The 21,461-nt window shown below is 40.3% G+C and overlaps 1 protein-coding gene and 1 long non-coding RNA gene across 4 annotated transcripts in view; both read right to left on the bottom strand.

The window, feature by feature from the left end:
- Positions 1–6,448: 6,448 nt before the first annotated feature.
- The window catches only part of LOC122051144 (methionine aminopeptidase 1A-like), an 82,123-nt gene continuing 67,110 nt past the window's right edge, over positions 6,449–21,461 (bottom strand). Inside the window, exons 3-6 of one of the 3 annotated variants that reach the window (XM_042612104.1) lie at positions 7,623–7,684; positions 7,446–7,544; positions 7,217–7,287; positions 6,449–6,674 (exon numbers count right to left, since the gene is read on the bottom strand). In XM_042612104.1, the coding sequence (XP_042468038.1) occupies positions 6,513–6,674; positions 7,217–7,287; positions 7,446–7,544; positions 7,623–7,684 (394 nt within the window). In that variant the 3' untranslated portion in view covers positions 6,449–6,512. Of the gene's footprint in view, positions 7,545–7,622; positions 7,685–21,461 lie in introns of all 3 variants that reach the window. The other 2 variants (XR_006131338.1, XR_006131337.1) reach the window with 2 other exon arrangements.
- LOC122051145 lies at positions 9,962–19,766 on the bottom strand. The gene is made up of 3 exons (XR_006131340.1): positions 18,656–19,766; positions 18,514–18,558; positions 9,962–9,977 (listed from the first exon to the last, which is right to left on the bottom strand). It is a non-coding gene; the product is annotated as an uncharacterized LOC122051145 (long non-coding RNA).

Here is a 21,461-nt window from a genome sequence, read left to right as displayed (position 1 = left end):
AATCCAAAATACAAAAATCCAACAAGTATCGCCAAACTTGGCGCTTTGATACCAAGTAAATAAATTGGTATCAGGTTATCCCAAACATCCAAAATACGAATATAAAGATCGTAAAACCTCACTCTGATACCACTAAATTGTCACGCCCCCAGAGGAGTCCCTGTCCGAGAAAATTTCGGCAGCATCTCCCCTATACGGCGGACAATCAAAAATTTCCTACAAGCACTAAATACTCAGCCACAGGCGGCTGGAATCATAACAATAAATAAAATCAATCACCACGCAGTTTATATATATATATTCAGCCTCTGGCTGACACAACCACGCAGTAATAATACTCTGACTCGAAATTCACCCTACTCCACTACACTCGTAAAGCTCAAATTCGATTTTTCCTACTCCACTACACTCATAAAACACAAATCCGACAAACTTACCTCTTCTGCCATCCAGGCAGGCCTGTAGTAGAATAAAACCAAATCCAAATCCATCGACATAATAAAATCCATACAATGTCCATATGTGGAAAAAATCCAAAACATAACAAGTTCAAACAGTCTAGAACAGAAAGGAAACCAAAAGAAAACTAATCCTATCCTCGAGGTCTGCAGGGACCAGCAACTGGAACTCTCTCCTGACAGCATCAACCTGAAAATATCAACAATGGAGGCGGGGTGAGTCCAACGCTCAGCAGGTACAATTGATATGCAAAGTAAAGAAATAACCCTAGCACTAATCATGCGTACAGTCTCCTGATGGAAATAAAGATAAATGCAAAACGAAGTAGACAGGAGAAAATCTGTACTAACCAGGACCCGGTATAAGGACAAATAGTCCGAAGGGTATAGAAAACCTATATGCATGTCAAACATAGGTATCCAAACAATATGCAGCATATAAATGCAACAAACACAATCACAAACAATAAATGCATCATGCATATGATGTCAATGTCATGGTCACCCCTGACAACTCATAACAAAAGTGGGACCGAGTGGGTAGAGTTGTGACAACCGGCCGCACACTACTCACGAGTGATCGAGTGGACGGATGCTATCGGAGTACACACATACTCCTACCCCAAATCATAAATGGGGAGCGCAATGCTCTCATCTCCATGACGGGGAGGGATCTCTAACGTGCTACACGCTGCACACTACCCATGAGCGGACCAACGAGAAGAGCCAAAGACGTTACCACGCGTGTCAAGCTACCCATGAAGGCCACAACGAGGAATCCGCAAAGTGCTCGACAATAATGGAGCAATCTATCGCACAACATGCGATTATGCAAATGGTGCATGTCACTAAGCATGGTAATCAACTAAACCAACCTCTGGACATATAATAATGGGCACCATAATGAATAAATCATATCAATATGTACTGATCAATAAGGAATCAATCCTAGGTCCTGGACATGTGAAACATGGTTATATCACTACCCATGAGCATGATAAATCAGGTACGATATCAGTACGAGATGCAAACACACAATCAATCAAACAGGTAATATGTATTGGGCAGTGATTAACCGAAACAAATAAGGAACACAATTAATGCAACATGTTAATTTCGTTACTAAGCATATCAAAGACAATAAGTCAAAAGTACCCGCCTCCAATCGAAAAGGATCATACCCAAAACAGATCCCCCGTCAAGACACCGTCTCGAATCAATATCCTGTAATAAATCGTACAGTTTGGCTAAGTTTAATTATAACTAAAATAGCTAAACCAAACTATTTTCTTCAGGAACCCCAATTGAATTGAACTAAAAATCAATTAGGATTAGTTCCATTAACCCTAACCATTCTACTATTCGATTTCATTAAAACCTACACATGAATCCAAGTTAACAACTATTGCTAACTCGACTAGGAATCCTCAACAACTAAGATCAATTCCTAGACTATACCTCAAGCTCAGTCGTTGTTGAACATAGAACACGATGAGCTAATTGCTGGCTGGAAACAAGGTATACCACAGCAAGACCTCCTTGCTGCTAATTTCCCCACAGCGCACAACCCTGCAAAAACTGAACCTCACTGCTGGAATCACTGTTGAATTCAAACGGATCATACAACAATCCCAACTCACCTTGCTATTTTGTTCAGATCTGGCAGCAAGAGGCAATCTAGGGCACGCTCCTTTGAATCTTGGGCACAACAGAGAGGAAGAGAAGAGAAGTCCTCGGCGTCGACTGTGGTGGCGGCACCGGCGCTAGGGCATGGAAGGGGTCAGCGTCATCAGAGGAAGGGTGACGATGGCGCTGTACAAAGGCTAGGGCACGGCGTCGGCAGTAGGAAAATGGCCGACTTTGGATCTAGGGCACGCTGGCGCTGTGGTGGCGTCGGGTGGCTAGGGCAAGCAGAGGAGAGGAGTTTGGCTCGGGCAGGCGGTCGGGCGGCGGTGCTAGGGCTCCGGCAATGAACCGGCCGCCGGCGTTCGGGAAGAAGAAATCGCCGGCCGGCGGTTAGGGCAAGGAGAGGCACGGCGGCGTCGGGGAGAAAAGGAAGAAGAGGTGCGGGAACGGCTCGGGTTCGGCGACAAAAGCAAAGGAAAAGAAATAAAGAAATAAAAAGGAAAAAAAATATAAATATAATCTTTTCCTCGCTTAAATCGTGTAGCCTAAACAGGCTTTTCCGGACCCCGTTTTTATCCCCGTTAACTCGTCCGTACGAGCTCCGAAAAATTCCCGAAAAATGTCCAAAAATTTCGGAAAATTCCCTTATTAATATTCGTCTATTTCCGGTATTTTACAATGCTTGTTGTCAGAAGATGTTCCTTTGTCCTTTTGTCTCTTCTCTGCTCACACCGAGCGCCCCGCCGCTCGGCAGTCCCATCGCGTCCGACCAAACTCAAGTACTAGTCCGCTCGGGAGATTCCCGGTTGTGTGCTCGGCCGAGCCTGTTCCTTCACAGTATTGCTGCTTTATGCCTCGGCCGAGCGGGCCACCCGCTCGGCTCGGCGACCTTGTTCACCATGAGCGTCGGGAACCCGACTCCTCGCCGGGTTCTTTAATTCTGTTCTGACCCGTTCGGGCGGTTGACCCAATCCTTACCCGATTGGACGAACCTCATATTGCCCTTAGGCTTTTGACCTCTACGTGTCATTGACTTCTCTCAAAAGGGGGTCCCCCATCCTTACTGCTGGATCAGCTGCGATTCGTCATTGGCCTCTTTATCAGTTGGATATCAAAAATGCATTCTTACATGGTGATCTGCTCCAGGAATTCTACATGGAGCAACCTCCGTGTTTTGTTGCTCAGGGGGAGTCTTCTGGTCTACGAAAATCTTTATATGACCTCAAGCAATTACCCAGAGCATGGTTCGGTAGATTTAGTACTGTAATCCAACAGTTTGGCATGACTCGAAGCGAGGCTGACCATTCTACCTTTTATCGCCACTCATCTACTGGTTGCATTTACGTAGTGGTTTATGTTGTTAATATTGTCATCACAGGTAGTGATCATCTTTGGATTTCACAAGTGAAACAACATATTTTTAAACATTTCCAGACAAAGGACCTCAACAAACTCAAATATTTCTTGGGGATAAAAGTAGCACAGTCTAAACAGGGGATCGTCATATCCCAAAGTAAATATGCAATGGATATTTTGGAAGAAACATGAATATTAAACTCAAAGACAGTCAACAGCCCTATGGATCCTAATGTCAAGCTCTTGCCAAATTAGGGGGAGTCTCTTCCAGATCCTGAATGGTACAGGCGATTAGTAGGGAAACTAAGTTACCTTACTTTTACTCGTCCGGATATCTCATTTGCGGTAAGTGTAGTAAGTCAATTTCTCAACTCTCCATGCAAAGAACATTGGAATGTTGTGACCCACATTATTCGATATATCAGAGGTGCACCAGGAAATGAGCTTTTGTATGCAAACAAAGGGCATACTCAAGTCGTAAGATAATCTGATGCGGATTGGCCAAGATCTCCCACTGATAGAAGGTCCACTTTTGAATTTTGTATATTTGTCAGAGGTAACCTTGTTTCTTAGAAAAGTAAAAAACAGAATGTTGTGGTAAGATCCAGTGCAGAGGTAGAGTATCGAGCTATGACCATAATTAGTCAAGAGCTTATATGGCTAAAACAGTTGCTTCAGGAACTCAGGTTTGAGGAGGTTACATAAATGTTACTTATATATGACAACCAGGTCGCTATGCATATTACCTCGAACCCAATTTTTCATGAAAGCACAAAGCATATTGAAGTTGACTATCACTTTGTTAGAGAGAAGGTCATATCGGGAGAAATATCTATTAGCTTTGTCAACTCACATGATCAACTAACAGATATGTTCACTAAGTCACTAAGAGGTCCCCGAATTGACTACATATGTAACAAGTTTGGTGCATACGATCTAAATTCTCCAGCTTGAGGGGGAGTGTTAGAATATTGTAAACATAATAATTAGGGGTATTATTATAAGTATGTTGTATATTCTATTCTATATAAGATAATAACTCCATGATGTCTAATACGATTTTCTCTTAACAAGTGTGATTAGATATTATGTTCAGAAAGAAAACTCTGGAACATAGAATAAATAACTTTGTCTAGATATAAAAAGGAACTGTGTAAAGTGCCATATCCCTTAGGGTGTACCATCCATTCATTATGTAGATAGGTGATAAGCCATAATATTTGGACTCTTTATCTATCCCCTTTGTATCTTTGTAGAACCTCAATACTCAGACACACTCCATATGAACATCTAATATCCCTATTAATGTCCCTAAGATGTAGCACAGACGGTGGGTGCATAGTATCTCTGGCGTAATGGCTAGGGGTCGATTCTCAGGAACTGACGACTTGAGATTTACCCCGTCATGTTCCTATGACCTGTGTACCTGCATGAACCTCCCTCCATATCCGTGGAGCCGGTACTAGGGGAGCCGCTAAGGTAGCGGATCTATTTTTATTTTTTATTTTTTATTTTTTTATCTAATATCCCTCACTTCAGAAATAGCTGTGTTGGGCATTTGTATCACCTCCATTTCAGATAACTCGTACTTGAATCTATGTAACATAGGTGATGGAAGAGAGTTGTAGACAATAACTTGTCATTACCATAGATGTCCCATTTGATTTGGACATGTGGATGTAGCGTAAGAAAAAATTGCTTGCATGTTTCTTTATAGAATTTTGAGTTGTGTTATAAATGATTACCCTTATTTAACATAAATACAGCTCGCAATTTGTTCATTCGTTTTTTATTTTATGAGTTCATGGGCATCATTTTTCACAATTTATACTTTTGTATATGATAGGAAGGTTTCATTTATTTTAATTGTACAAACTAATATATCCATAATTATTATTCTTCATGTTTACTTAATAACATATGATAGTGTTGTTCTTTCATCTTTTAAAACTGGAAAGGTGTGTAGATTCCAATTTGGTCATTTGCCTTGCATTTCTTAGTCATTCAACTTCTCAGTAAAACAATGATCTCCTTCTCCTATTACTCATATTTTAACTTCACGAAAGAAATTCCACTGGTGAACTTATCCTCTGGTCTAATCATAATGCTATGATCTAGTTCTATGAAGGGGTTGTGCCAATGTTGTCTCTTCACTGTGGACTGCTTTGGGTTTCTATTTGTTGAATGAGACTCGTCAAAATTATTAGTGTTGATTCATATTTCATAAATGAGTGGTTAGGCTTCTTTAAACCCTTGAAACATGTGGTTCTCGTCCAATGTTCCTACTGCTGTGATGGGGAACCACTTTAACTTCATTAAGAACTTTAAAGAGCTTATTCTTGGTGCTCTGAAAGATCTAGTAGTAGTTGAAATTTTGATTTAGAACAAAAGATTCTTCTCTATCATGAATTATGTATAATATTCAGGAAATAAATATATAATTGGTCATTTTCCTAATAGCTCTAGTTTTTAAGACAAGTGGTTAACCCGTGAACTTTAAAATAGAATTAAAGCAGCATCCAAGATTAGATTTATGCCAGTCAAAGTGAAAGGATAATCACATGAAGGCCAAGTATCGGTATAGTCACTCACATGTGAAGGGAAAGAATCGAAGGTTAAATACATAACTGCTCTTTCCTAATGGCTCGTACGTGCTTTTGAGATAATTGACTTGCCGATCACTTTTCACAATATAAAAAAAAATATATAGTGATAATAACTTACCATTACAGAAAAAAAAACAACAAACAAACAAACTAAAAAGGCAGCATGGTGTTACTCAAGCTGCAATGAAAATGAATATCAAGTTCCAGAAAAGAATCATGGATTAATAGGATACTCAAGCACATAAGTAAGACTCACAACTACATTTGTGCCCTAATTTCCTAAGGAAATCTCCATTCCAGACCAAAAACTATTCTGTTAGAATGTTGCTTAAGATGATGATAACCAAGCATCTAAGATGTGAAATTTTGAACAAACTAAGCGATTCCAACTAACAACCCAAGAATATGTTTAGGAATTATAACAGTAATTATAAATATTTAACTATCAGAAAGCAATACAATTTTTTTAGAAGCATAAACAGTTGACTCCAACAGAAAATTTATGATTAGCATTTAAAACACTCAATAATATAAAGGTGCTACTCGCCAAAAGAGTGTGCTCAAGTTGAACACTTCGTTTACCATCTCCAGTAACTGCAGTCCATCCATCTGGCCATAACCGATCACGCTAGATTCCTCAAGATAAAAACACTTGAACAATATAAATAAATGGTGACTATAAACACAGAAATACTAATCAAATAAAAAAAATGACGTGCATTGATCATAGGTTCAATTATAAATGTCTGCCCAGCTTTCATGATACCAACAGCTTTGTTTCCTATTTCAAGTGTCAAGGCAACAATTGCATGCACATCAACATGATAAAAAAGTACAATAGAGTTTTTAACTCAGATCTAGATATCTAGTATGTCATCAACTATCATTGGATATGAGTAGCATAACCAAGTTCATGTGCCCCATTCATAGATGGGAATTTTTTTTCCTCTAAAAATGTAAAGATTGGAAACAAAAAACCAAATATAGTAGAATAGAGCATTCATCTAAATTTGTTAGCTAATACTCCCATAATGAGGAATACTCAGAGCACAGTGAAACAACTCTCTGATACCATGCCTACAATATGATTTTACTTGCATCAAACAATTATATGCTGAAATAAGTCAATACCAGCATATAGTTAAATTGGAGTGTTGTGAAATGTCATACCACTGCTAGCCCAGACATTGTTGCATGACGATTAAAAACTTCAACATCACGGAATCGAATGCCAGGTTTAACTGAACTTGATGTAAAACAAATCAGAATAAACTCAATTTGATGTGAAATTTATGTAATGGAATAGTCTGCTGGACAGAAAGCATATACATGATGTAATCTTAAAGAAATCTACTAGCAATTAAACCATCAACATCATCAACTGTCAGTGAGTATTAACCTATAAAAATGGCTTTCTCCAAACATTCATAGGTGCAATGGACAAGATGCCGAGAAGCTTCATCCACTTCTCCAACAAAGAAAGTCTCACTTAGATCACCTACAAAATCAAAACTTGGTAGACTTATATTTACAGTGTACGCAAAAAGAAAGTTGAGTGGATTTAAGGTTGACTTACCATGGATACCTTTATAATATACAGTTACATCAACATTGACAATGTCACCATCCTCGAGCCTCCTGTAGAATGACAACTGAGAATCATGTGTAGTTCAAATTGTATGTGGTAAACAAATATATACACCACTTCATGCACCCAAAAAAAAAAAAGGCCTTTCTCTTTAGGACCTAGTAGCTGCTTGAGAAATAAAAATTTAAGATCAAGCGAACAAACATTACTGAATTACACATTCTCCAATCAAGTCATCTTGGAAGAATGTAATCTCTATCTAAACATCAGTGTTACTTGCATCAAATTTAGGAGTCAATAAGAACCACCCTTAGTAACAAAAATCAAACAACTGAGCTCAGAGAATTTCCAAGTCAAATGCTTGACACAATCCAATATTCCTAGTCTCAGCTAACAGGTGTGGCATTCATCAAATTACTCATCTAAAAGAGGACTATTGTTAAGTGTGATTCAAATCTTCCCTACGATTATATATTTAAATGCCACAATGATCAACCTTTAGAAATGCTGAGCCAAAATCTATGCCAAGCTATGGATAAAAGGATTTAGGAGCATACCTGTCAAGAACCAACCATTTGGATCTAGCATGTCAAATCTGGATTGAACTGATACAGTTGGATACTTAATCTAGTTTGCTAACTTGGGAACCCTAAGATCGTGGAGATCAAAGCATATCAACATGGATTTTATGCCAACAAAATATACAGTGCCTCTGTTCAACTCCTGATGTTTGACACAGTTGCCCTTTATAATTTGAGGTAGTGCAATTTTGTTTTCTGCAGCATCTAGCCGGAATGGAACAAAAAGTAGAGTGGTCATCCAGATATCAATATGATCTATAAGGTAACAGTTAGGTTTTTGTGTTCTGCATTGTGTGCTCATAATGTAACTTCTGTACATCTGCATCATTGATCTTTACCTTCATCCTCGCTAGTGGTCTTCTCTCCCATCTTGAGGTTTCTATAAAAGTCCTTGTGTGTTTCTGTATCTTTTCTGTTTTTGCAGTGTGTTTGAACTTTGGTATGTTATGTTGGTTCTACTACAGGACAGATCAAACCACCAAGGGCATCTTATTTTGGCTTTAAAGCCTTTTTGTCTTGTATTTCCTGACAATTATATTTTAACTACTGAAAGTATTACTTTAAACACCAAGCGGCAAAAATAAATAAGAAAATAGAAAAGGTCATCATTGAGAGACAACAATGCAAACAAATATCCGTGCATATTTCAGCATGCAAATCATCTTGCCATTGCATCATCATTGAAGCGCTACATTCTAGAATCTAGCTTGTAGATATTAATAAATTACAAGTTAGTCCCACATCAAATGCTTCAAGAATTTCTTGAACTATAGAACATAAATGATAGATATTTTATAAGATTCATCTCATGAAGAAGTTAACAAAGCTACATATGGAAATTAAATGATTAAGTGAAACAATTGTCAGAAGAAGATTGCACCCACGGCAGATGACTTCATTAACAGATCTGTCGATTTTCAAAATGTTACAGTTCAACAAAGACATTTTGGAAACATACTGATATACGGTGTATTGGAAAAACAACCTACGTGCAGCAAGATTTTGGGGGGAAAAATGATAATTCAATGGGGACTATAGATTTTGGGGAAAAAAAATGATAATTCAATGGGGACGGATAGTCGGATACCCTCCTAGAAAAGAATAAAAGGAGTCAAAAACCATGTTATATTAATATCATTTTAAACATAATTGAGCAAGTATACCTTTGCAAGCAAGAAGCATAAATAATTTATAGGACTAAGTGAATAACTAGAACACACAACAATTAGAAGAACTCAGTGTGACCTCAACTTGCATAAATGTAACAGATGCAGCAAACCTAGATGGGAATCAACAATTGGACTTATAAAACAACTCTTCAATCATATATTTGGGGAATGACATGAGAGACAATAACAGAAAACGTAATCATTGGGTTTGACTTCAGAGACTTAGCTTCTAAAGTAACACGATCTTAAATTTACAGTACACCAATAAGAAGTCAATTGTCTTGATATGTCCTGCTTTGCTTCCTTCCAAATATGGACACTCCTATGTGCACCCAACAGGTGCATACACTTGGCAATAAGTGAATATGCATGGAACAAAAGGAAAGCTAATCAATAAGACCATGCCTAAGAATTCCTGAAACAATATTGAACAATTTGCTAATAATACAATGAAGTAGTGAACCAAAAGCATCTCTTCATTTCATGCAAAAAGAGACACTACCAGCAGCAATTGTAGCTACGTCATCAATTTCATCTGCTGTAATTCCAGGTCGAGTTATACAAGCAGAGACATCTTAAACCTCTCTTGCAATCTGATAGTCATAAAGTGACAATAAAAGGACAATAAGTGATTCGTGTGGACAAACCAACGAAACAAAATAAAAAAAATGGCAATTTACTGAACCATGTAGCCAACTTTCCCTAATACCCAAACTACGTACCCAAGTTTCATATTTACCAAAACACATACCTAATTCCCATTATATCCCTCCTTCACTCATCAGTCGCCTACTATGTATCCAATTGACTACCCGACTCGATTCTTGAACATTTTGTGCTTCGTATGTGGACTCCAGTTGATTGTGTTAGTTGACTACAAAACTTTCTGTAAGACTATCACAAACCTATCACTAGCAGGCAACTGATCTTGAACCATTGATGTGTGCAAATCCACAAGTACTTGGAAGTGTTGTCAAATAATAAAAAGATGTCTGTTCAAAGCAAAACCTAAAATCTCGTGTCTTGGGAACCCCATGAGTTAGGCCTTTATATAGAAAAGAAGATATACACCAAAAGACAAAAATACCCCTTTACTTATTCTAACACTCCCCCTCAAGCTTGAGAATATAGATCATATACACCAAGCTTGTTACATATGTAGTCAATCCGATGACCTCTAAGTGATTTAGTGAATATATCTGCTAGCTGATCATTTGAGTTGACAAAACTAGTAGATATTTCTCCAGATATGACTTTCTCTCTGACAAAGTGACAGTCAACTTCAATATCCTTTGTTCTCTCATGGAAGACTGAATTTGAGACAATATGCATAACGGCCTGGTTGTCACATATGAGTGACGTTTGTGTAACCTCTCCAAACCTTAGTTCCTGAAGCAACTGTTTTAACCATATAAGTTCTTGACTAGCAATAGTCATAACTCGATATTCTGCCTCTGCACTGGATCTTGCCACAACATTCTATTTTTTGCTTTTCCAAGAAATAAGGTTACCTCCGACAAATATACAAAATCCAGAAGTGGATCTTCTATTAGAGGGAGATCCTGCCCAATCTGCATCAGAATACCCTACGATTTGAGTATATCGTTTGTCTTCATATAAAAGACCCTTTCCTGGTGCACCCCTGATATATCGAACAATGCGAGTCACTGTATCCCAATGTTCTTTGCATGGAGAGCTAAGAAACTGACTTACTACACTCACTGCAAATGAGATATCCGGACGAGTGACAGTAAGGTAGCTTAGTTTCCCTACCAATCGCCTGTACCGTTCAGGATCTGAAAGAGGCTCCCCCTGATTTGATAGGAGCTTGACATTAGGATCCATGAGATTGTCGACTGTCTTCGAATTTAACATTCATGTTTCTTCTAGAATATCCATTGCATACTTCTTTTGGGATATAATGATCCCATCTTTACACTGTGCCACTTCTATCCCTAGAAAATATTTGAGTTTGTCGAGATCTTTTGTCTGGAAATATTTGAAAAGATGTTGTTTTACTTGTGAAATCCCAAGATGATCATTACCTGTGATGACAATATCATCAACATAAACCACTACATAGATGCAACCAGTAGATGAGTGGCGATAAAAAACAGAATGATCAGCCTCGCTTCGAGTCATGCCAAACTGTTGAATTACGGTACTAAATCTACTGAACCATGCTCTGGGTGACTGCTTGAGACCATATAAAGATTTACAAGACCAGAAGACTCCCCCTGAGCAACAAAACACGGAGGTTGCTCCATGTAGACTTCCTCGAGCAGGTCACCATGTAAGAATGCATTTTTGATATCCAACTGATGAAGGGGCCAATGGCGAATTGCAGCAATAGACAGAAAAAAAACGCACAAAAGATATCTTGGCAACAGGAGAAAAGGTGTCTCCATAATCCAATCCAAATACCTGAGTATAACCTTTAGCGACAAGACGAGCCTTAAGCCGATCAACCGTGTCGTCTACACCAACTTTCACCTTAAACACCCATCGACAACCAACCACTGACTTCCCAGGAGGTAGAGAAACGAGGTCCCAAGTCTCACTGCTCTGTAAGGCACTCATTTCATCAAGCATAGCCTGTTTCCATCCTAGATGGGCAAAGGCATCACCTGCAGTCTTTGGAAGAGAAACAGGTGACAAGGAAGACAGACAATAATAATAGGATGGGGAAAGACGATGATAGCTTAAAGAAACATAGTGAGGAGAAGGATTACGAGTAGAACGCATACCCTTTCGAAGTGCAATAGGAATATCAGAGTCAGGAGATGGGACCGGAGGAAACGACAGTGTTGGTCGGTGGCAAAGCAAAAAGAGGACGACGCTGATAAACCTGTAAAGGAGGAGACGAGGCTGGAGATGATAGAGGCGCCTCCGGAGGATAAAAGATAATCACTGGTGCAGGTGGAGAGGGAGAAACCTCGGCCTATGAAGCGGAAGGACCAAAAAAAGAAACCGACTCAGAATGTGACATCAGCAGAGATGAAGTACCGACGAAGAGTAGGGGAATAACACTTGTACCCTTTCTGAGACCGGGAAGAGAGTTTGTCAATGCCGGGATCAAGAGCATGAGCAAAACATATAGAACCAAAGACCCGAGGTGGTAGAGGATGAAGGGACTGATGTGGATAAAGTACCTGATGAGGTATTTTACCTTGGAGAGTGGATGAAGGCATGCGATTGATGAGATAACACGCAGTAAGTACTGCATCACCCCAAAACTAATGAGGGACATGAGAATGGAGAAGAAGAGTCCGAGTGGTCTCAAGGAGATGACGATTCTTGCGTTCTACAACCCCATTCTGTTGAGGGGTATAAGGGCAAGACGTGCGATGCAACACACCATGATATATCAAGAAGGTACGAAACTGAGTAGACAAATACTCGCATGCATTATCACTTTGTAAAGTTTGAAGGGAAGTACCAAATTGAATTTTTATTTCAAGGAAAAAGGATTCAAAAATAGAAAATAATTCTGAACGATCCTTCATCAGATATAACCATGTACAACGGGAAAAATCGTCTATAAAAGTAACAAAATACCTTGACCCCATTGTAGAAGAAACACGATTCGGACCCCAAACATCAGAATGAACCAAAGCAAAAGGAGACATAGCCCGACTCTCAATACGAGGAGAAAAAGAACTACGAACATGCTTACCTAATTGACACGACTCACAAGATAAAGACTCTAAGTGAGAAAGACTAGGATGTAACTATTTCAACTTATTAAGACCTGGATGTCCCAACTGAGTATGAATAAGAAGTGGAAATGTCGCCGCCGAACCAACAAAAGAGGGTTGTTGAAGCCGATATAGGCCATGAGATTCACATCCGAAGCCAATCATCCTCCCCGTACTCCGGTCCTTTAAGGAAACAGACGTGTTAGTAAAAGAAATGACACAATCAAGAGATCGAGTAAGTTGACTTATCGACAATAAATTAAAGGGAGCTCCGGGAACATAAAGAACATTATGAATTGAAAGAGATGAAGAAGGATGAACAATACCAATACCCTGGGATTGAGTTTGGGAACCATTGGCCATGGTGACCATTGGTAAATTACCAGAAGTAGTGAGAGAGGAAAAAAAGGGATTTATTACCAGTGATATGATCGGTGGCCCCAGAATCAAGAACCCAAGGATCCGAAAAACGAGATATGCCATCAAAGGAAGTACCAGCATCTGTAATAGTAGCAGTGGAACTCGAAGCCTCTCGATCCTCAAACCATTTTAGAAAGTCAGTATCGGAAGGTGTTGAAGTAGAATCCGGTGTTAATTGTGAAGTGGAAGCTGAAGGAGCAACAGAACTCTGAACAATCTGAGCAGCACGAGGAGGACGACCATGTAAACTCCATCACTTGTCAATCGTGTGTCCCGGTCGGTGGCAATGATCACACCAAGGACGTTCTTTGCCACCCTTGCGAGGTGGAGGTCCTTTGTGTCGAGAGACCAAAGTTGACGAGTCGACAAGAACAAAAGAAGGCATCGTCAAGACTTTGGCCGGGACACGGAGAAGAGTCGCCCAGGTATTGTCCATGGTAGCTTCTGGAGGGCTGCTCAGGATCTGATCACGGACATGAGAATAATCTGTAGGCAGACCATATAAAGCCAAAGACATAAAAAATTTCTTCCGATTTTCAAGCTCTTCAACAGGATTGGCCGCAGGTGGGAGCAATTCATTGAAGTGACAAAGAAGGCTAGAGACTGAACCCAGATAAGTTGACATTGAATCCTTAATTTGATGCGCGCTGAGGATGGTCATGAGATCTTCACAAACTTGATAGAGGCGCCGAGAGGTGTTTGTAAAGAGTTGTTAAGCCTGTGTCCAAACAGCCTTGCAGGTTTTGTGAGTACGGAAGACATTCCTAAAAGATAGATGGATGGTGGCTTGGATAATACAACACAACTAAGCATCAACTTTCTTCCACAAAGGACGATCGGGGACTTGAATATCTTCTTCAGTTTGAGTGAGATGTGTCTCATAACCCTGTCTAACAAGCCAAAACTCAATGTTAGATGCCTAGGAGATATAATTTTTACCGTCCAACTGCTTGGAAGAAAGGGGTGCAGTGATATGGTTGGTAAAGATTGAGGTATCTGGTTTTGGGGTGCCGGACGTAGCCATGAATAGAGCTTGTTGGCTGCTGGTGACAGGGCAGAAGAAAAAGCCAACAGCGGCAGAGGCTGCTTGGAAGAAAGGAAGCTCGGCGTCGCAAGAGGGAAGAGAGCGGCGGAAGATCGGCGCAAGAGGAGAAGCTTTAGCTCATGGGAGCGGCGGCAAGCTTTTGTTGTCCGAGAGTTGATGAAGATGGCGACATCAGGAGATAAAGCTTCTGTTGTCCGAGAGTTGATGAAGATGGCAACATTAGGAGATGAAAAACATCGAAGAGGGTGGCGCAAGCTCGACGGCTACGAGCAGTAGGTGGTGCAGCATGCTCCACAGGCGCGAGAGGGAGGCGGAAGCTCGGCGACTACGAGCAGTGGGTGGTGCGGCGTGCTCCACAGGCGCGAGAGGGAGGCGGAAAGAAATTAGGGCACTGTGTGGACGACGTCGGAGTTGACGGCTCATGTGAACTATCACCGGCGTCCAAGATCATCCGGCAGATGGCATCGCGGCGGTCTTGTGGAGACGGACGTCGCACGGGCAGTCGCGAGGAGAAAAGGAAAAACTAGGGCGCAGTAAGGAAAGACGGCGGGGAAGAGGAAAGAAATTAGGGTTTTGGCTCTGATACCATGTTCAAAGCAAAACCTAAAATCTCGTGTCTTGGGAACCCCACGAGTTAGGCCTTTATATAAAAAAGAAGATATACACCAAAAGACAAAAATACCCCTTTACTTATTCTAACAATGTTGAACCACAAGGACTGGTAGTTGAGTACTAGCTTACCAATCAGATTTAACTATCTAGACTAATCTCAGGTTTTGGGTGTCAAGAACTAGAAACCCCAATGGAAAGGTAAGAATAAAATAAGAAAATAGATTTGATCAATTAGACGGAGAGAAATCATAGAGAAGGCAGAGTGGATCACAGAAGGAAGGCAAAATAAGCAAGGTGAGAAGGCAGAGAAATCATAGAAAGAGGGCAGGGTGATCATAGAAGGAAGGCAAAGTGATCAAGATGAGAAGGCAGAAAGATCACAGAAAGAAGGTGATCAAAGTGAGAAGACAGAAATACCATAGAAAATTCAGTGGGTGAAAGGCAATTCTAGGATTTTGGTTTCACTATAATGTTAACAAACACTTTATCTACGTTTGGCTTCCTATCCTCAATGTTGGTTTATGTAGATAAACTATCCTATGTATCCAATGTAAACTTTTAGAACTACATCAGCATATCAATCCCAATTCATCGTCTATTCTCAAAGCAGTTAAAACTAGGGTTCGCTTTCCCAAGGAGACCCTATCACGAGATCCCACAAACCCCAATTAAGCCTTTTTCTTTTGTGACATTGAATCCGATTAAGATCAATGATAGCCCATTGCTACTCGCAGCATACCGATCTACTTTCATAGTCGACTCCCCACGTCTCAGTTTTCTACGGATTGAAGGATTAGGTTCTCCTTTTAGTTCATCCCCAAATCCTTGTGAGATACAATTCTCATGCTTTTGGCATCAAGATCGTATTTACATGGTAGATCTGGACCACAAATCAATATATCATGGAATAAGAACAAAAATTCATTCATAGATCAAATCAGAAATGCTTACATAACAAAGGGTTAATCCCTGGTCCTAGAATTAAGAGTCTACTCTCCATACTCCATACAAATGGAGTTACAACCATAAATCATGTTCAGACGGCGACAAATTCAGATATAGTTCAGAAATCAGAAATTCATATATAGAGAAGAAGAGTTTAGGCTCAATGCGAGATTTCTTCTCCAGATGCTCCCAATCCCCCTTCCACACCCAACTGGCGTCGAATCCTCTTCAGAACAGCTTCTCAGGTCGCCTTGGAACCCTAGGGCGACTCCATATCGGGGATCCCATCAAAAGAGTTGAAATCAGCCATTTATAGGCAATTCGTATACCACTCTAGAAAACTGACCTTCGAGCTAGTCTTGATGGCTCGCCGATTAAGGACCTGCTTTGTCTCTCATCCATTTACTATCCTTACCAATAGTGCTCTTGGTCAAGTGTTAATCAATCCAGAAGATTAATCAAATGCACCACAAGGTTAAGTAATATGGTATAGTATTAGCCCTGATCGGCAATAAAGGTTCAAGCCTTAGCTACCCTTGATTGAGAAATTGGACAAGAAGTCGTGCGAGGATCATCACTAAATCGGCCCACTAGAGATCAGGTCAATTGGAATGTTACAGACCACTTGTCTAAGTTTTAAAAATTCTTCAATGGGGGTAGGCTTTGCAAATGAGTAACCAAGAGAGATCTAATCAAATTGAGCTGATGAAGGGGAAAATCCAGTTCAAAATAGAGTAAGGAAAAGGACGTCAAGCTTCCACTTCAGTAAGGACCCGACGAAACATCTACTAAGCCACAAAGAGTTGCCAACCTATGAGCATTGTTGAAGATACTAACTGAAAAGAAATCACGAACAGGCCAAATGCATTTCCAAGACGAGGACAAAGGAAAGCCCAGTGCAACCAGCTTCCACAGGCACATTGTAAGCTATACTAACATATGAACTACTAGCATACTTGGTTAAGGATGATCATTGCTCCCCTAATGGACGAAATCCATCACCCATGAGAACTACATTATGAAAACCCCTTAGAGAGAGAACTTGTTTAAGTGTATGCCAAGCAATGTTATTAAAGCCTTTTCATAGCCAAGAAGGATAATCACTACTACTTTTGTTGGGCACCAGCTCACCACATCAATGGCATGCATGTAACAATCAATTGTGCTCTTGTCTCTAACAAAGGCAATTTGAAAACCCACTACTAGGTCAGAGAAAAGCTTTTGTTGTTATTGATGGAACTAAGGGGAGCCTGACCATAATAACAATCTTTTTATAGTAACAATAAATCCTCCTTAATTACGTCCCAAGAGCCATAAAATTCAATATTGAAACTATCAGGCTTAGGGCCCTAAAGCTTCCCCATACTTCGAATGGCAGAAAAAAAATTTCCTCTTCACTAAATGGGGAATATCAGATAATTTAGAGACTTGCCAAGATCAGCCAAGAGGGATGGAGATACCCACACAATAAAGAAAAATACCTTGTGAAGGCTGCAAGAATGCACAACTAATCCAAGAGTTTGAACCCTTGAAAGTGGAGATAACATTCCTCTGCTTTCGATCATTAGCGACCATATGAAAGTATTTCGAGTTCTGGTATCCCTCCTTAGCCCAACTTAGTTTCACCCTTTGTAGCCAATGCCAAGCCTTGCCTATGTTTTTAAATTCTGACTCACAATTGCCTTCCTAGAGAATTTGCCAAGTAGAATTCACAGTATCCCTTTATATCTTATCCAATAAGTGACAACCTGAATGTTGAGTAGGTATGGGAAAATGTCATTTTTCACAGCATTCCTTTCAATGATTATAAGTGTAATGAGTCGATAACACCTCTTAGTCATTTGACAGTCGACTATTAGTTGACCCCATAATTTACCTCCCTTCACATGGGGCATCCTGTGAAGGGCACTTGGGTAAGCATAATCACTTTTTGCTACAATAAATATAATGAGTCGAGCGGATCTGGAAAAAAATTCATTGGATCTAAATGTTCTACACAAGCAAGTTTATGGGAAAGAAATCCCCACCACACTGAGGACGAGGTGATCAAATTTCAAAGTTTTATTTCCCATGAATTATCAACATATGGGTTTTATAGACATTTCATTTAATATTAAGTCTAGGTTAAATCATGCTTTTCAATCTCTCACAGTACTAAATTTTTCTAGAAACATTTTGTATATTAAATATTTCTTTTATAAATTTTTTGTACTTTTTCTGGTAGGAGCAATATTATCCTGTATTCCAATGCCAATTTCTGAAATCAAACACACACACACACACACAAACAAGATGACTATATAATACTCAAATTTATGGAACCTAAGCTCTGTTTACTCCAAGGCTACACACAATAATAGGCAGACAGAAATAAGAAAGCGCGTGTAAATTTTGGATTGATTGAATTACCCGGCATGTTTCTCTCATTCGCTCAATTTGCTCAGGCGTCTTGATCTTTAACAGTTAGGACATAGAAATTATCAGATAATTTGGAGATAAGAAGTTATTGATCAAAAACTATTATAAGCTCTAAAGACAGTATCTTGCTCACCTCCACTATATTCTGGAAGTCTCTGCTGGGTTCAATCTTTGAGATACCCCGCCAAAATTTACATAAATGAGGTACATTGTATCTTTATAGAAACTATTGGAATATTGTAACATAACTAGGGGGATTATTGTAATTATGTTGTATATTCTCCTCTATATAACACAATAACTCCGTAGTGTCTAAGACACGGGTTTCTCTTTTTAACATGGTATCAGAGGCAAAACCCTAATTTTCTGCATCATCGTTCCTCTCGCGCACGCACAGTGCCGTTCACCAAAACCTTAATTTTCTTTCCCTTGTTCCAATAGAGCGTATCATTTGCGTCTTCTCTGGTGAGTCCCTTGTCCCGCAGGTGGCCAACGTCGTCCTCCCCCTCTCTTCCCCGTCGATGCCCAACTCACCAAGAAGTACAACCAGGGCGTCTCTTACAACCAGGAAAACACAGCATCGCGGCTTCCTCGCAATTTTCTGCTAGGGCACTGAACAGCACCTCCTGCACCACTTCTTCTTCCTTTCTCCTCCGAGAAGGGTTACGCCCTCTCCTCCGATGTTCTTCGCACGCAGATGCGTCGTCGCTGTTCTGTAGCCGCCGTCTCGAGGATCGGCGACACCAACCCTCACACCACCTTCCGTAGTTGCTCGCCCGTGAGGTTGTTCCAACTGCCGAATCAAGAGTACACCACTAACTTCTCCTGCTTCCTCAGCCACATCCTGTTCACCGGAGACTCGGGTACAACCACGATCCTTCCGGCACTGTTTTCTCCCGCAATCAAGAGCCTTTCTTCACAGTTCTTTCCAAACTAATCAATGGCTACATCTGGCGTCCCAAAGCCGGATACCTCAATCTTTGCTTACCACATCACTGCACCTCTCTCTTCCGAGCAGTTGGATGGTAAAAATTATATCTCTTGGGCATCTCACATTGAGCTTTGGCTTATTGGACAGGGTTATAAGACACATCTCACTCAAACTAAAGAAGATGTTCAAATCGTCGATCGTCCTTTATGGAAGAAGGTTGACGCTCAGTTGTGTTGTATTATCTGAGTTACCATCCATCTATCTCTTAAGAATGTCTTCCATACTCACAAAACCTGCAAAGTTGTTTGGACATAGGCTCAACAACTCTTTACAAACACCTCTCGGTGACTCTATCAAGTTTGTGAAGATCTCATAACCATCCTCAGTGCCCATCAGATTAAGGATTCAATGTCAACTTACCTGGGTTTAGTCTCTAGTCTTCTTTGTGACTTCAATGAACTGCTATTGAAGAGCGTAAAAATCGAAAGAAATTTTTTATGTCCCTCGATTTATATGGTCTGCCTACAGATTATTCTCATGTTCGTGATCAGATCCTGGGCAGCCCCACAGAAACTACCATGGACAATACTTGGGCAACTCTCCTCCATGTCCCGACCAAGATCTGGACGATGCCTCCTTCCGTTTCTATTGACTCGTTAGCTTTGGTCTCTCGACACAACAACAGACCTTCGCCTCGCAAGGGTGGCAAAGGTCGTCCTTGGTGTGATCATTGCCACCGCCCGAACCACACGATTGATAAATGTTGGGGTCTGCATGGTCGACCTCCTCGCGCTGCTCAGATCGTTCAGAGTTATGTTGCTTCTTTAGCTTCCACTTCATAGTTAACACCGAATCAGACCTCACCACCTTCCTATAATGACTTTCTGAAATGGTTTGAGGATCGTCATGCTTTTGATTCCACTGTGACTGTTGTACACACTAGTAATTCCTTTGCTGGCATATCTCGCTCTTCAAGTCCTTGGGTTCTTGATTCTGGGGCCACCGATCATATCACTGGTAATAAATCCCTATTTTCTTGTCTCACTACTTCTAGTTATTTACCAATTGTCACCATGGCCAATGGTTCCCAAACTCAGTCCAAGGGTATTGATATTGTTCATCCTTCTCCGTCTCTTTCCATTCGTAATGTTCTTTATGTTCCTGGAGCTCCCTTTAATTTATTGTCAATAAATCAACTTACTCGATCTCTTGATTGTGTCATTTCTTTTATTAAAACGGCTGTTTCCTTACATGACCGGAGTACGGGGAGGATGATTGGCTTCGGATGTGAGTCTCATGGCCTTTATCGGCTTCAACAACCCTCTCTTGTTGGTTCAGCGGCGACATCTCCACTTCTTATTCATGCTCAATTGGGACATTCAAGTCTTGATAAGTTGAAACAATTACATCCTAATCTTTCTCACTTAGAGTCTTTGTCTTGTGAGTCGTATCAATTAGGTAAGCATGTTCGTAGTTCTTTTTCTCCTCGCAGTGTGAGTCGGGCTACGACCCCCTTTGCTTTGGTTCATTCTGATGTTTGGGGTCCGAGTTGTGTTTCTTCTACATTAGGATCACGATATTTTGTTACTTTTATAGACGATTTTTCCTGTTGTACATGGTTATATCTGATGAAGGAACGTTCAGAATTGTTTTCTATTTTTCAATCTTTTTTTCATGAAATCAAAACTTATTTTGATATTTCTCTTCGAACTTTGCAAAATGATAATGTACACGAGTATCTTTCTACTCAGTTTCGTTCCTTCTTGACATCTCATCGTGTGCTGCATCGCACGTCTTGCCCTCCACCCCCTCAACAGAATAAGGTTGCAGAACGCAAGAATCGTTATCTCCTTGAGACCACTCAGACTCTTCTTCTCCATTCTCATGTTCCTCATCAGTTTTGGGGTGATGTCGTACTTACTGCATGTTATCTCATCAATCACATGCCTTCCTCAACTCTCCAGGGTAAAATACCTCATCATATCCTCTACCTTCATCATCCTCTTCA

This window comes from Zingiber officinale, chromosome 3A (genome assembly GCF_018446385.1).
Source record: "Zingiber officinale cultivar Zhangliang chromosome 3A, Zo_v1.1, whole genome shotgun sequence".
Classification (NCBI taxonomy): domain Eukaryota; kingdom Viridiplantae; phylum Streptophyta; class Magnoliopsida; order Zingiberales; family Zingiberaceae; genus Zingiber; species Zingiber officinale.
This window is presented reverse-complemented; position numbering and strand designations above follow the sequence as displayed.